At 32.3% G+C, this 16845-nt stretch overlaps 1 protein-coding gene across 3 annotated transcripts in view; it reads right to left on the reverse strand.

Annotated features, from left to right (window-relative positions):
- Positions 1-16845, reverse strand: part of LOC142337418 (putative neural-cadherin 2) — a 289747-nt gene that overhangs the window by 152314 nt on the left and 120588 nt on the right. For all 3 annotated transcript variants that reach the window (XM_075386622.1, XM_075386621.1, XM_075386623.1), the window contains exons 17-18: positions 4397-4610; positions 3671-4097 (exon numbers count right to left, since the gene is read on the reverse strand). In XM_075386622.1, the coding sequence (XP_075242737.1) occupies positions 3671-4097; positions 4397-4610 (641 nt within the window). The remainder of the gene's footprint in view (positions 1-3670; positions 4098-4396; positions 4611-16845) is intronic.

Here is a 16845-nt window from a genome sequence, read left to right on the forward strand (position 1 = left end):
CAGACATTAAATTCAATAGCTTTCAACTGAAGTCAATAAATACAATCAAAGATTCCCCGATGGGAGTACATTTGTGTTTGTCATGCATAGGTAATAAATAAGACATCACAATAAGTCTTATGACTTAAAACAACAACAAAAACAGGCAAAAACCAAAAATTCCATAGAAAAGTGCGAGAAGAACGTGTCAAAGTCATTTAAACCATAAACTTATCTATGAAATTTTTATCTGTGAGCCATTGAACAACTTCTTTAAGTCAATGGGAGCTATCAATATTTGGATAATGTGATAAGAGTTCAAAAGTAACCAATAATACGAAATTTTCCAAAATTTTTTTTAACTTTTTGAAATCTTCTGTCATTGAAGTCATATAATCAATAGTTAGAACATAAAACCACTAACCAGAATAAATATAGTTTGCAGTAGGAAGGAAGAGGGTGCTGTCACCCTCGACTTACAGATCACGATAATAAGTTAATGATTCTTTAATGTTCAAAATTTGAGAAATTATTTTTTAAGTCTTAACAGCCATTAGCTGTCCCCTCAAAGCACTAGATATGTTCAATTATTGCTCATTATGGAATACATTGCACTGTTAGTCAATGAATCCATGCCATAGGACTCCAAAATGTTAGTAAAACCTCAAAAAGAAATTCGAAATTACATTTAAAATTACGAAAACTCAGAATCGAAGCCGAAAAAAAACATAAGCAACACCTTGAAAACAATGTTTTTTATTCATTGGGCTTCATTTGACTGTACAGGAGGTTTCTTATTAACAGAACCTCCATATAAAAAGTAACTTGTCTCTAGGTGACTTAAAAAAAGCAAAAAAGAGGAAAGTTTTATAAAAAAAACTCTCAAATAGTATTCAATTTTTTTATAGTGAACTTCCCTATGAGACCACAACTAGTCTTTTTTTATCGCCTTTAGTCTATTAGGAACAAAAAATGGTCCATTTTTGGCGTGAAATTTAAATTTGAAATACTATTTTATAGAAAATATTTTAATTTGGGGAAAAATTACACTAAAAGTGAACAAATATCCCGTGTTCACACAAAACTTCAATCCTCGATAACTCCTCGAAAAACACGAAAATCAAAAAATCTTTTTAATTTTGAACTCTACGCTGGACCAGCTTTTCAATGATACCACTTACATTTCTCTACGACGAATATATCGATCGGCCAAAATTGACTGAACAGAAAAAACCCATTTGAGTATATTGTTCCTCCTCCCCCACACAAGTGCGGTCGGAACAAAAAACTGACAAAAATTGGAAAGGAACCAGCAAAATCGGATTAGTATACGTACAACTTTATAAAAACAAAATTACAACGAGGTAGAAAGAAGCGTCGAGTATTTGAATTATTAAAAGGAAGTTGCCATATTAACTGATTCTTGACAAAAAGACGGCTGAAGTATCCAAAAATAAAGAAAATAAATAAAAATCCAAAATTAACTTTAAAAATCAAGGAATATATACCAAATTTGATTTTGAAACACATTTTCAGGCTCTGAAAAACAATGTGGTATCAATTTCCGTGGTTTACATTTCAATATAGCATCGAATAAAAGTAATTGCTACAAAAAACCAAACTACAAGCAAAAAAATTGAGCCACTTAGACGAAAAAACGGTTATCTATATGTGCCATTCAGTCAAAAACTACTTTTCAAAGTCAAAAAGTCATTCACTAAACTCAGTGCATGAAAAAAACGTAGTCGGTAGATTGCCGGAATAGCCGCGAAAGAATAGACCTGCGTGCCATATAATAGAGATAAAAACAGATACAGATCTAAATTGAAAAAAATCAACGCCGCTCAAAAAGCTCGTTAAAAAACATTCAGCGATAAATCAATAAAGCTTGTTAAAATTCATTCCGCAGAAGCCTTTTATTAGGGACCTTTACTGCACATAAGAGTTCCCTTGACCTTAAACAAATTCAAATTAAACCTAAATTTTAAAGTGCAAGTCATTTTATTGAGTCAGGTAAGTCACGTATGATCAAAAGCTAATCACGCAAACAACCTAAAAACTTTTGCTACAGCGAGTGGGAAATTGTGTCACGCGCTCAAATGCCGTTAGTGAGAGGAAGAAAATTTGACTTTTTGAGCTTTGCTGTGTGAACAAATGTAAAACGAAAAAAGAGCGTCAGACGACAAAACAAACAAAAAACAGCAGGACAAGTCCTGACGTACAATTCAAAAAATTTTCATTGACTAAACAGAAAAACTAGAACTAGAATGGACTATGAGTGGATTGAGAAAACCATTTTAAAAAAAATCAGATAAAAAAATAAGAAAAAACAGAAAATCAATGTCAAAATGCCATTTTGATTGGCGAAACCATTTAGAAAAAATCCGATCCAAAAAATCGAAAAAACAGTAAACATCAGAGTGAAATTGCCGCATGTGAACAAAAAACCACTACCGAGAAACCGAATTTTTGCTCGAACACCGTTTTCTCACTCTACTTTAAAATTAGAGCGAAAAAAATTCACGCCGCAAAACCATTCGCTTTTCCGTTCACTTTCCTGTTTCGGCGTGACCAAAATCACTACTCCAATTTGACTTCAAAAATCATTAAAATGTGTGAACAGATCTTAAAAAAAAGACAGCGCTCCAATACAATTCAAATTCTTTGAATTGGAAAAAACCGAGAGCACTGCAATATAGCTACGCTCAGCTTACAGCTTCGCAGCTATAAACAAAAAAAACAAAAAACCAAGAGCACCGCAATATAGCTACGCTCAGCTTACAGCTTCGCAGCTATAAAAAAACTTCTCTCGCTCAGAAAAAATTAGTTCACACGGCAATTTTTCTCACTTTCGCTTTCAGGTCAAAACAGCGTCTGAACGAATAGTACTTCCTGTAAAAAAAATCTTAAGAAAACCAATACTCCTCTTCGAGTCGTAAAAAAACCAAGAGAAGGCCAATAATAGCCCCAGCTAACGCTGTGCGGCTATTAATAACAAAGACTGTTAAATGTGTAAATAAGCAACTTTTTTAAATAGGCTACTTGATGATATGAAGCTTTGCAAGCTGTCAAATGCGTATGTGGGAAGTTTCTGTTCCATGCCCAGAATCAGGCAAGCCAACTTGACGACATCTTTCTCAATTATGGGTTTATTATAATAATAAGCACGGTGCCTACGCACTGTAGCTGTAATCATTACAACAATCTTGTTAGACTTTCACAAGCTTAAATATAAGCTTTTGAACTAAACAAAGATAAGGCAAAAAACAAATTCTTACAGGGATAAGATTTGCTAAAGCTCTAGGGTCTACCTTTAGGTCGCATCTCGATGGGGCTTTGATTGTAAGATGGATATATGATCTATATCTTCAACAGTTTGGGTGGTGTAAATTATGTAATAAATCCACATTTGCTTTTGAATTCAATATTCCTACTAAACAAATGCCGATTGCGGCTTTTTAGAGCGGAACATACCCCTTTTATTGATCAGAATCATGCAACAAACCTTATTCGTTCCATTCTTAAAAAATCAGATTTCTTACAGAACTGTTGTCAAAATTCATTACCTCTAACCTCAATCGTACTTAACTCCAGTGCGTTCAAAAGTTGCAAGATGATAAACGAAAAAACGAGGTTCGTTTCCGCTATACGTGTGACAGTGGACTGTTAAACATCCATGAATCCAACTTACAATTCAAATCCTAACTGCTCTCGGTCAAGTTGGTCTTGCGATGCAACAATAATATCTCCGTTTGACCGCACTGCAAACAGACCTCCGCAAGTGCCCCCAATCATTGTGTAATTGACAATTGTCCCGTAATTCAAAGGAGGCTCGCTCAAATCCTCGTCTTGAGCAAAGACTGTCATCACAATGTCGTCATCAGGGGAGTTCTCATCAATAGAGCCACGTAGTTGAGACTCGTCAAAGTACGGAGCATGATCATTGATGTCTATGATTGTGACTATGAGTTCCATTACATTGTTGAGTCCACTCGCGATTTCGGTGGCCGTTGCTAGTAGGAAGAACTCAGAGCCGCTAACTGCTTCGCGGTCGACAACTCGAAGAAGGGCGATGTCACCGGTGTCTGGGTTTATTTCAAAAACGTCACCTACTGAGTCTGAAACGCGATACCATCTAGTTTTTCTGTACTTGAGGAAAGAAAACTCATTTTTCTGATGAACACAAACTAAACGAAAAATTTGAAACCCTCGGGTATCTTCAAGCCCTCGCAAAAAAATTACATGAAACATTAATTATCTTAACATTTTTTTTACAAATGATAGTAAGTGGTTTGAACTAAATATATTAACGTGTAATGTTTATTTAATCTTTGGTAGTAATTATGAAATTTACATGTTTGAATTGCAAAAGCTATCAAAAGGGGCAAATTTACGAGTGTATAGTTTTATTGAATACCTCCACTTAAAGAATAAGTGACTCCGGGTTCTGTTCCGTCTACTACATCGTCATTTTCAGCCTCAACCGTGAAAACAATTTGTCCAACTCTGCTATCATTTTCTTCTGTGATTGAAAAAGTGTTGCTACTCAAAAAGACGGGCGCCTCGTCATCTGCGTTGAGAACGTTCACCGTCACTGGGAATGGATCGCTGTTCTGTACATTGTCAAACACCTAAAATATCTCTATTTATCAATCGGATGGCTGACTCGTTAAATGAAGTGTTCGTTAAATTAAGGGACCTTTTCCGTTTGTGCCCCCTCCAGAACTTTATGCACCCCCCGTTACAGAGCACGTGTCATTACATGGTAAATTATCGTGTAAAACTATGGCACGTGCGTCTGGGGGGGCATATAATATGCACATATGCAGAGAAGTAATTGTCGATTAAAACTTAAATTGATTAACTAAAACGAACGTTTTCGAACATTGCGTTCATCGTCAGGTTTAAAAAATAAATGAAATCATTTACATAGTATATAAACTTGTCTTTGACTATGATTCTAAGAAATGAGTTATAACATCGAATTTTTGAAATTATTTACAGTTAAAATCACATTTACAACATTTTATTTACACTTATTACACTAAAATCAATTCAATTTTTATTCCGGATTTTATGAAAATCCCGGGTATAATGCTTTCTATTCCTTAAAAGGAATTTTTACTTTCATTCCTATCTGTTTATATTTTTTACTTTTTGGGGTTGACAAAATTTCGAATTAACATGTACCAGAATATTTTTTGAATTTCAAAAGTCAAATTTTTGAATTTGAACTAATAGTTCAATGTCAATTCCCGCCCCTATACTCATCGCGCGTATTTAATTGCGGTTTCAGCTTTTTGATGTGGATCGCTTCTATCGTCATTAGTTTTTCAATCCCGCGACATGCATCAAGAATCTCCCATTTTACGTTATGCGTTGTACCACAACATTCAACAAGGTGTTGTCCAACAGGGGAATGCTTCTTTTGATGCTCTGAAATTCTAGTGGTAACATGTCGGCTGGTTTGGCCAACATAGATGGAACTGCATCCATTACATATAACTTTATATACTACATGGGATTTCAGATTCTTATCAAAAGGTGATTTCAGGGCGGGCAAGCAAGTTCTTAGCTTTCTTGTTGTGAAAGTGATTTGAATATCACATGATTTTTTCAGTCTAATTGCAAAATTTTGCGTGATATTTCTTCTGTATTGAACAAAAAACCTAGGTTTAGGCTCCCTATTGTTAGGACTTTTAACTTTTTTAAGATGTTGCTCAATTTGGGGTGGTTTTGCTGTGACCTTTTCCTTCGTGACTATTTTATCCAACGTCTCATTAACAATACTGGAGGACCACTCCGTTGGGTATTGACCACTCCGTTGGGCACATACTAAGCTGGCGGGGTTGGCACAAACAGAAAAGATGCAATAACGCTATTTATGAATCGGATAGCTCATGTTACTCCCTCCTTTCAAAACCACTATAAAAATATGCTGGAGCGCAAACGTAGTTATGACAATTTCAATCGATGGGAAAACTTTGGTTACATAATTTAACTTTTTGAAATGCTTTATAGAGTCGCTCAGTTAAAATAGATGTAGGAAAAAATTGCTCCGTATGCTTTTCGAAACACCGTTAAAGAGTTTTATACTTTGCGTATTTTTCTGGGAACAAGCCTAAGTTAATATTTCTCCCAAAACTCAAGAGCAAATTTTAAAATGTCATATCTGATGTGGCAGATTCTAGAATGCCTGTTTTTCCTGTGCACAGTGCCACATTAGTAGGGGATAAAACGGGGCTTTCAGCCACTAGTCCAATTCGGCCCATTCCCCCTCACGAATTCGGGGAAATGGGCCAAATCGTCCCGCTAACTGAATGCCCCGTTTTATCCACTACTAAATCCATAATCAAAAAAAAATGAGGCGGCCATATACACATATTTCCTTTTTTCCCTTACCGACCATATTTCCCTTTTGTTTCATCCACTATATTCACACTCTTATACAATTAAAATCTATCATTTCCTGTCTCACTTGGCGTAGTGGTTAAATCATCGAGTCTAGTAAAGTGCTTTAGCAAACGGAAGGTTTGGGGTTCCTTCCTCACTGACTCTAGTGGACGTCCCCCGATTTGATGAATTACTATGAAACTAAGTGAGATAAAAAAACCAAATTCACAGTTCTTAAAAAGGGTGAACCCTGCTGTGAGACTGTATATGGGACACACTGTGATGGGTATACAGTCAAAAACACTGAGATCGGTGGAAACACAGTGATTAGTGTTTTTTTCAGTGTAACAAGCACGTAAAACCAACTTGCGAAAATTGATGAAGCCACTTCATGGATATTCTGTACAAAACCAGCTTAAGTTTTTTTTTGTTAAACTATTAAAATAAGAGTGAAATCCCTCCTTTAATAGTGAAATCACTCTTTAAGAGCGAAATCGCCCCTATAGGAGTGATGCCCCAGTACAAAATCACTATTTATCACGCTTAAAGAGTGATTTCCCTCTTTTTATTCAAATGTTTATATTATTTATTTATTATTTAATTTTTTTAAAATATTTATTTTTGTTTAAATTTTTAAATTATTTATTATTTTATTAAAAATTATTTATTCACTTATTTAAAATTATCTTTACCATCTAATAAATTTATATTTTCTTTTACTTTTTCTAAATTTATACCATTATTAATAAGAAAAGATATAAAATTATAATATTTACATGAACAGGTTTCTCCGGTTTGGATATTAACATATCTTTCATTTAAGTTTCTACTAAATCATCTAGGTAAATCCACGTCTGGATGTTGTTTCTTTACATGAGCCCTCATCCCATCATATCTCACAATAGAAGGACAATATAGAAAATTAACTTCAGCTGAAGTACAAATTCTACATGTATACTTACTCTCATCAAAATCAGCTAGCGGTTTCAAAGAATCACACCTATAACAATTTCTAGTTAAAGTTTCATTTATATTATTTCAAGATTATTAGCATTAACAGTAGGATTGGGATTAGGATTAGGATTAGAGCTAGAACTAGAGCTAAAGCTAGAGCTGGAACATTTAAGCAGTCCCTCTTAACTTTGAAGTATTTCCTTCCACACAATTACCGCTTATTGATTCATCTACACATGCACACTTACTAATTTTATCCTGATGTTCCATTTTACAGTGAAAAAATAAAGAGCGAGGGGTTCCACATTTATAATTACACTATAAACATTTTTATAAACATTATTCATAAGGAATCAAAATCTTATATTTATAATTATTTAAAACTAATCAAACTCCTAGTATAATCTCTTATAATTAATCAAATTTTAAATTATAATAAATTTATAGTTCCAATTATTTATTATTTGTATATTTATAGTCTTATATTTATATTTATAATTATTTATAATAAGCTGTAATTTCAATTAAACTACTAGCATGATCTTCAGAGAAGGCATACTTAGCTAGAGTTTCCATAACCAACTTATTAAGAGTATTATGTTCAAATCTTTTATCTAAAATCTTTTCATTACTCAATCCAGTTCTATCTCTAACAAAATTTACAATTTCATATTTAAAATTTTGATCATTCATATAGATTATTTAAATCGTCTCCTCTTTTTGTTTAAAGCACCAGTCTCTTCATCTATATATTCTGCTTGTAAGAGTAGATGTTGAGGTATGAGTGAAGCCCTATGTTGGGGTGGCCCCTGGCCCTGGTTGGTGTAACAAGTCTCGCCTTTCCCCAGCATGGGTGAAGCCCCATCCACTTCCTGGTGGTGAAACACGGGCGAAGCCCCGTCCAAATCCTCGCCATGAGCAAAGTTTATTAATGTGTTTGTTCTATTTAACATAGTGCTTGCATGTGTTGCTACATGTGCAGCAGCTTTTACTGTTGTATCAGGTTTTAAACAAATATATATCAACAAGAGTAATTTCACAGCCGATGATATACCCCTATAAACTTCGGCTAATTATCAGCGACCTTCTCTTTAGTTAGAACATCATTCTGAATCTTAATATCTCTTGAAGTAAGAAGTTTATTAAAATAGAACTGATGATACTGATCTTTACTAAGTATTTCTATCAAAAGCACTATTCATTAGTGGTTTAATACAATCTATAAGTTTATGTATCTCATTGCTCTGTAATCCATCTTTTAAACTAAGAGCTTTGAGGTCCATGAAATCAACTGTCGAGACATATATTGTTGTTCTGTTTCTATCAATATTAAAAGTTTCCTCTTTCTTATTATGCCTAATCATACCATAACGAAGCTCATCGGCCATTCCATCTGTACAATTATAATAGCTGCTATTTAACGCCCTAATTATACCACGGAAGTGATGTTTACAATTATATATATATATATATATATATATATATATATATATATTCAGTTCATTTTCATATAATATTTTTGATCATCATTTTGCTTAAACTTCGCATTTATTAAACTAATAAATGCCAAGTTTAAGCCATCATTAAAATGTTTAAATAGATCAGCTCCATTATAAGTCGTTACATAAATAGTATCACAACTCATTCTACCCGAATTAATTATCTGAGCTGGTTTATGCCCCATTACAATCATTTGAATATTACCATGTCTTCCTTGTGCAAAATAATCGGCTATATCATTTTTTAACTTATTGCCCATATCATTAATAACAATTACACAGTTTTCAAAATTATCTAAATTTTTTGATGTACTCATATTTATATCACACATATTGAAATCGTCATAGGGTCTGCCATTTTCTGGATTTATCCAATCTCTTTCATCTTTACATACTATGATTATTTTCGTTTGTTCTTTGACATCTTGCTCGCCCTGATCTGCGAAGCAGCTTTGCTGATACAGCTTTAAATATTGTCTAACAAAAAAAGTCTTTCCTGTACCAGTAGCACCCTAAACAATAGTATGAAATGGTTACTTTTCATATTCAAATCTAATTAGACTTTTATTCATAAACCCACCAAAGCTTTCTTCCAGTTTTGTATATTTACTTCGCATGTCATTATATATTATATAACATAACACGGCCATGACAGCAAGTAAAAGAACTATTAAACCCGTCTTCTTTTTTATACATGAAACATAGACTTATAATTAGACTTAGGTTAGACTTCTAATTAGACGTGAACTTAAACTTATAATTAGACTTAGACTTACACTTATACTTAGACTTAGACTTATAATTAGACTTAGACTTAGACTTATAATGAGACTTAGAATTAGACCTATACTTAGACTTAGAATTATAAATAGACTTAGACTTAAACTTAGTCTTATAGTTATACTCAAAGTTGGACAGAATTAGACTTAGACTTACGAAAAAATAGACTTGGACTTAGTCTTAGATTTATACTTAGACTTATACTTATAATCAGACTTATAATTAGACTTAGGCTTAGACTTAGAATTATAATTAGCCTTAGACTTATACTTATACTTAGACTTATAAATAGACTTAGACGTAGACTTAAACTTCGTCTTACAGTTATACTCAAAGTTAGACATAGACTTAGACTTAGACTTACTTACAAATAGACTTAGACTTAGCCTTAGACTTAGTCTTAGATTTATAGTTAGACTTAGACTTATAATTAGACTTAGACCTATAATTAACCATGAATATTAATTATATATAAACGCTTACCCTAACTTTTGTAGAATTTTTTATTAGATTTAGCATTGATAATAAAGCTATGAGTACTATCAGAATAGAGGCTACAGGCAAAGATATAAGTCTAACTCCAATAGAAATAGTAATGAGAGATGAGACACAAATTAATATCAAAGATGATGACTTCAGTATAATTGTAAATCAATATCCAACTGATTGTACTCATTGGGTTCTAACTTTTGTAGAACTTTTTATTAGATTTAGCATTGATAATAAAGCTATGAGTACTATCAGAATAGAGGCTACAGGCAAAGATATAAGTCTAACTCCAATAGAAATAGTAATGAGAGATGAGACACAAATTAATATCAAAGATGATGACTTCAGTATAATTGTAAATCAATATCCAACTGATTGTACTCATTGGGTTCTAACTTTTGTAGAACTTTTTATTAGATTTAGCATTGATAATAAAGCTATGAGTACTATCAGAATAGAGGCTACAGGCAAAGATATAAGTCTAACTCCAATAGAAATAGTAATGAGAGATGAGACACAAATTAATATCAAAGATGATGACTTCAGTATAATTGTAAATCAACATCCAACTGATTGTACTCATTGGTTTCTGGTTATAAGAAGAGAAGGTGATGAAGTTTATTAGTTTGATAGTTTTGCTGTTGAGACGTCACAATTATTCTTAAAGGAATATGTTGATCTAGGCTCTGATGAAAGAAAACAAGAATATGATGAATCTTATTGTGGAGCAAATTGTTTAGATATGATCTTTCTTATTGATAATGGATAAATAATAAAGAGTGCTTTGAATACTTACTTGAGTTAATCAAGTTTAATGTCCAGGAGCGTATAATTAGTGTTTAGGTTGTAAAGTTAAAGGAAAAGTTGAAGATGGCGTAGCATGGCGAAGCATGGACGAAGTCCCATTGTCAGAGACCCACAAAGTTGAAGATAAAGATATAGTCAATGACAATGATAATGATAATGACAATGACAAGGTTAATACCAATGCCAATGTTAATGACAATGTCAATGGCAATGACAAAGTCAATGACAATGGTAATGACAATGTCAATACCTCTGGCAAAGGCAAAGATAATCACAATGCCAAAGACATTTCCCCACAGCCTATGACTGAAGGCAATGACAATAGCAATGACAAAGGTAAACCGGTTCCCTTCCTGTCAGATGATAGTGATGACGATATTGTTAAATATATTTATATATTTAGTGAAAAACAACTACGAGATAAACCTAACCCGCAATGTAGATGTGGAGAGGTGAGCAATGTTACACCAATCAAGGGTGAATCTTCTTTATGGATCGATGTTAATGGGATTCTACACTCATGGCTAGATAATGCTAATATAATAATCGATGCTATGCTTCCAGACAACTTCAGATGTATAATATCTGGTCTTAGTGAAAGTGGTAAGACAGTCTTATTGAAGAATCTATTTTTGGGTGATATACAATTTGAAAGACTATATATCATTGGTCCCACAGGTGATCAATATGAAGATTTAAAGTAAAAGATGTGGTGTTTACTAAAGATATAAAAGAATTACCCCCACCTAAAAAACTACCTGACAACTTAAAGAAACTCATGATATTTGATGATGCTAGAGCTAAGAAACCAGTTATTAATGAATACTTTTGTAGAGGTAGACATAATAATTGTAATATCATAAATATTAATCAAAATCTACTCTCATTAGATAGACAAAAATGTTAGAGAGAATTGTAATCTATTTATTTTATTTAACTAAAGAGGTAGTGTAGTTTAAACATTATATAAAGACTTCTTTAATGAAACTGAACTTAGTTATAGTGATTTTGCTAATATATGTACTAAGGTGTGGAAACAACGTAATAGCTATCTTGTTTTAGATGAATCTAAAAATGGCGATATTTATGGTAGATTTAGATTTAATTGAGATAGGAGAGTTTCATAGTTTAATTATATTAAAGATTAAGTCTAAGTATAAGTATAAATATAAGTGTAAGTATAAGTCTAAGTCTATGACTGTGATTAAGACTTTGACTATGGCTAAGTCTAAGTATAAGTATAATTCTAAGTCTATGACTAAGTCTAAGTCTATGACTAAGTCTAAGTCTAAGTATAAGTCAAGAGTATAAGTCTAGCCTAAGTCTAAGTATAAGTCTAAGTTTAAGTATAAGTCTATGAGTAAAACTAAGTATAGGTCTAAGTATAAGTCTAAGTCTAAGTCTATATCTATGACTATCAAGAACTCCTTCGCAGATGACTATGACTATGAGTCTATAACTATATCAAATGTAAAGTAAAACTCAACACATCACCATTGAAATCAATTGGCCTTCCATGCTCATCTTTAATATGCAACTCAATATATCCTATTCTATCCTTTGTTACATTGTGATATAAGATATTAGTTGGTATAATATTTATCAAGTAACCTGGTGGTTCTGTTAGAGTAGAAGTATTTAGTATGTCTGTGTTATTACCATTATCTGTAACACCAGATATAAGATTACCATGAATATTACTATGAACAATGAAACCCATAATATCAATAATCTTTTGCGATTTATAATTACCTTGTTTATAAACTATTTTTCTAAACCCTAGTAATGATGCTATTGAGTTTTCTACATCAAAGCTAAGTGCACCTTGTCTTATTTCCATTTTACACTTCATTGTATTCTTATCTGGTTCTATTATAACATTACCATCCGTTTCTTCTTTTATTAATTCTGCTATTTCAGTTAACTCATATGCACCCGGTGTAATAGTTGAATATAACATTGGGATACCGTATATATTTATAATTAAGAACAGATGTAATGTTTGAGTCGAGGCTAATTCTAGAGATGAGAAGTTCGGTCATTGGTGAAGCAATAGTGTTAGTGTTAGTGCCAGTGTTAGTGTTAGAGCTAGGAGGTTCTGATATCAGCAAAGCTGACTCCCGAATTGGTGAGCCATCATCATCCCCATCTAAAACCGTACCAGCATATGAGAATTGATTATTCCTTCTAGAGTTATAGACTGATAATCTTTACATACTATGATTATTTTCTTTTGTTCTTTGACATCTTGCTCGCCCTGAACTGCGAAGCAGCTTTGCTGATACAGCTTTAAATATTGTCTAACAAAATAAGTCTTACCTGTACCAGTAGCACCCTAAACAATTGAATATACCATTTCATATCTAATTAGACTTTTATTCATAAACCCACCAAAGCTTTCTTCCAGTTTTGTATATTTTACTTCGCATGTCATTATATATTATATAACATAACACTGCTATGAAAGCAAGTAAAAGAACTATTAAACCCGTCTTCTTTTTTATACATGAAATATAGACTTATAATTAGACTTAGGTTAGACTTCTAATTAGACGTGAACTTAAACTTATAATTAGACTTAGACTTACACTTATACTTAGACTTAGACTTAGACTTATAATGAGATTAGAATTAGACCTATACTTAGACTTAGAATTATAAATAGACTTAGACTTAAACTTAGTCTTATAGTTATACTCAAAGTTAGACAGAATTAGACTTAGACTTACGAAAAAATAGACTTGGACTTAGTCTTAGATTTATACTTAGACTTATACTTATAATCAGACTTATAATTAGACTTAGGCTTAGACTTAGAATTATAATTAGCCTTAGACATATACTTATACTTAGACTTATAAATAGACTTAGACGTAGACTTAAACTTCGTCTTACAGTTATACTCAAAGTTAGACATAGACTTAGACTTAGACTTAGACTTACTTACAAATAGACTTAGACTTAGCCTTAGACTTAGTCTTAGATTTATAGTTAGACTTAGACTTATAAATAGACTTAGACCTATAATTAACCATGAATATTAATTATATATAAACGCTTAGCCTAACTTTTGTAGAATTTTTTATTAGATTTAGCATTGATAATAAAGCTATGAGTACTATCAGAATAGAGGCTACAGGCAAAGATATAAGTCTAACTCCAATAGAAATAGTAATGAGAGATGAGACACAAATTAATATCAAAGATGATGACTTCAGTATAATTGTAAATCAACATCCAACTGATTGTACTCATTGGGTTCTAACTTTTGTAGAATTTTTTATTAGATTTAGCATTGATAATAAAGCTATGAGTACTATCAGCATAGAGGCTACAGGCAAAGATATAAGTCTAACTCCAATAGAAATAGTAATGAGAGATGAGACACAAATTAATATCAAAGATGATGACTTCAGTATAATTGTAAATCAACATCCAACTGATTGTACTCATTGGGTTCTGGTTATAAGAAGAGAAGGTGATGAAGTTTATTAGTTTGATAGTTTTGCTGTTGAGACGCCACAATTATTCTTAAAGGAATATGTTGATCTAGGCTCTGATGAAAGAAAACAAGAATATGATGAATCTTATTGTGGAGCAAATTGTTTAGATATGATCTTTCTTATTGATAATGGATAAATAATAAAGAGTGCTTTGAATACTTACTTGAGTTAATCAAGTTTAATGTCCAGGAGCGTATAATTAGTGTTTAAGTTGTAAAGTTAAAGGAAAAGTTGAAGATGGCGTAGCATGGCGAAGCATGGACGAAGTCCCATTGTCAGAGACCCACAAAGTTGAAGATAAAGATAGTCAATGACAATGATAATGACAATGACAAGGTTAATACCAATGCCAATGTTAATGACAATGTCAATGGCAATGACAAAGTCAATGACAATGGTAATGACAATGTCAATACCTCTGGCAAAGGCAAAGATAATCACAATGCCAAAGACAACGGGTTTCACCCACAGCCTATGACTAATGGCAATGACAATAGCAATGACAAAGGTAAACAGGTTCCCTTCCTGTCAGATGATAGTGATGACGATATTGTTAAATATATTTATATATTTAGTGAAAAACAACTACGAGATAAACCTAACCCGCAATGTAGATGTGGAGGGGTGAGCAATGTTACACCAACCAAGGGTGAATCTTCTTTATGGATCGATGTTAATGGGATTCTACACTCATGGCTAGATAATGCTAATATAATAATCGATGCTATGCTTCCAGACAACTTCAGATGTATAATATCTGGTCCTAGTGAATGTGGTAAGACAGTCTTATTGAAGAATCTATTTTTGGGTGATATACAATTTGAAAGACTATATATCATTGGTCCCACAGGTGATCAAGATGAAGATTTAAAGTATAAGACGTGGTGTTTACTAAAGATATAAAAGAATTACCCCCACCTAAAAAACTACCTGACAACTTAAAGAAACTCATGATATTTGATGATGCTAGAGCTAAGAAACCAGTTATTAATGAATACTTTTGTAGAGGTAGATATAATAATTGTAATATCATAAATATTAATCAAAATCTATTCTCATTAGATAGACAAAAATGTTAGAGAGAATTGTAATCTATTTATTTTATTTAACTAAAGAGGTAGTGTAGTTTAAACATTATATAAAGACTTCTTTAATGAAACTGAACTTAGTTATAGTGATTTTGCTAATATATGTACTAAGGTGTGGAAACAACGTAATAGCTATCTTGTTTTAGATGAATCTAAAAATGGTGATATTTATGGTAGATTTAGATTTAATTGAGATAGGAGAGTTTCATAGTTTAATTATATTAAAGATTAAGTCTAAGTATAAGTATAAATATAAGTGTAAGTATAAGTCTAAGTCTATGACTGTGACTAAGACTATGACTATGGCTAAGTCTAAGTATAAGTATAATTCTAAGTCTATGACTAAGTCTAAGTCTATGACTAAGTCTAAGTCTAAGTATAAGTCAAGAGTATAAGTCTAGCCTAAGTCTAAGTATAAGTCTAAGTTTAAGTATAAGTCTATGAGTAAAACTAAGTATAGGTCTAAGTATAAGTCTAAGTCTAAGTCTATATCTATGACTATCAAGAACTCCTTCGCAGATGACTATGACTATGAGTCTATAACTATATCAAATGTAAAGTAAAACTCAACACATCACCATTGAAATCAATTGGCCTTCCATGCTCATCTTTAATATGCAACTCAATATATCCTATTCTATCCTTTGTTACATTGTGATATAAGATATTAGTTGGTATAATATTTATCAAGTAACCTGGTGGTTCTGTTAGAGTAGAAGTATTTAGTATGTCTGTGTTATTACCATTATCTGTAACACCAGATATAAGATTACCATGAATATTACTATGAACAATGAAACCCATAATATCAATAATCTTTTGCGATTTATAATTACCTTGTTTATAAACTATTTTTCTAAACCCTAGTAATGATGCTATTGAGTTTTCTACATCAAAGCTAAGTGCACCTTGTCTTATTTCCATTTTACACTTCATTGTATTCTTATCTGGTTCTATTATAACATTACCATCCGTTTCTTCTTTTATTAATTCTGCTATTTCAGTTAACTCATATGCACCCGGTGTAATAGTTGAATATAACATTGGGATACCGTATATATTTATAATTAAGAACAGATGTAATGTTTGAGTCCAGGCTAATTCTAGAGATGAGAAGTTCGATCATTGGTGAAGCAATAGTGTTAGTGTTAGTGCCAGTGTTAGTGTTAGAGCTAATTGGTTCTGATATCAGCAAAGCTGATTCCCGGATTGGTGAGCCATCATCATCCCCATCTAAAACCGTACCAGCATATGAGAATTGATTATTCCTTCTAGAGTTATAGACTGATAATCTACCTAAACCTAATTTTGTTGTATTAAGTGTAGGTTCATTAAAGTTAAACTTTTCTGTTG

This window comes from Convolutriloba macropyga, chromosome 4 (assembly GCF_964194025.1).
Source record: "Convolutriloba macropyga chromosome 4, txConMacr16.3, whole genome shotgun sequence".
In the NCBI taxonomy this organism is placed as follows: domain Eukaryota; kingdom Metazoa; phylum Xenacoelomorpha; order Acoela; family Convolutidae; genus Convolutriloba; species Convolutriloba macropyga.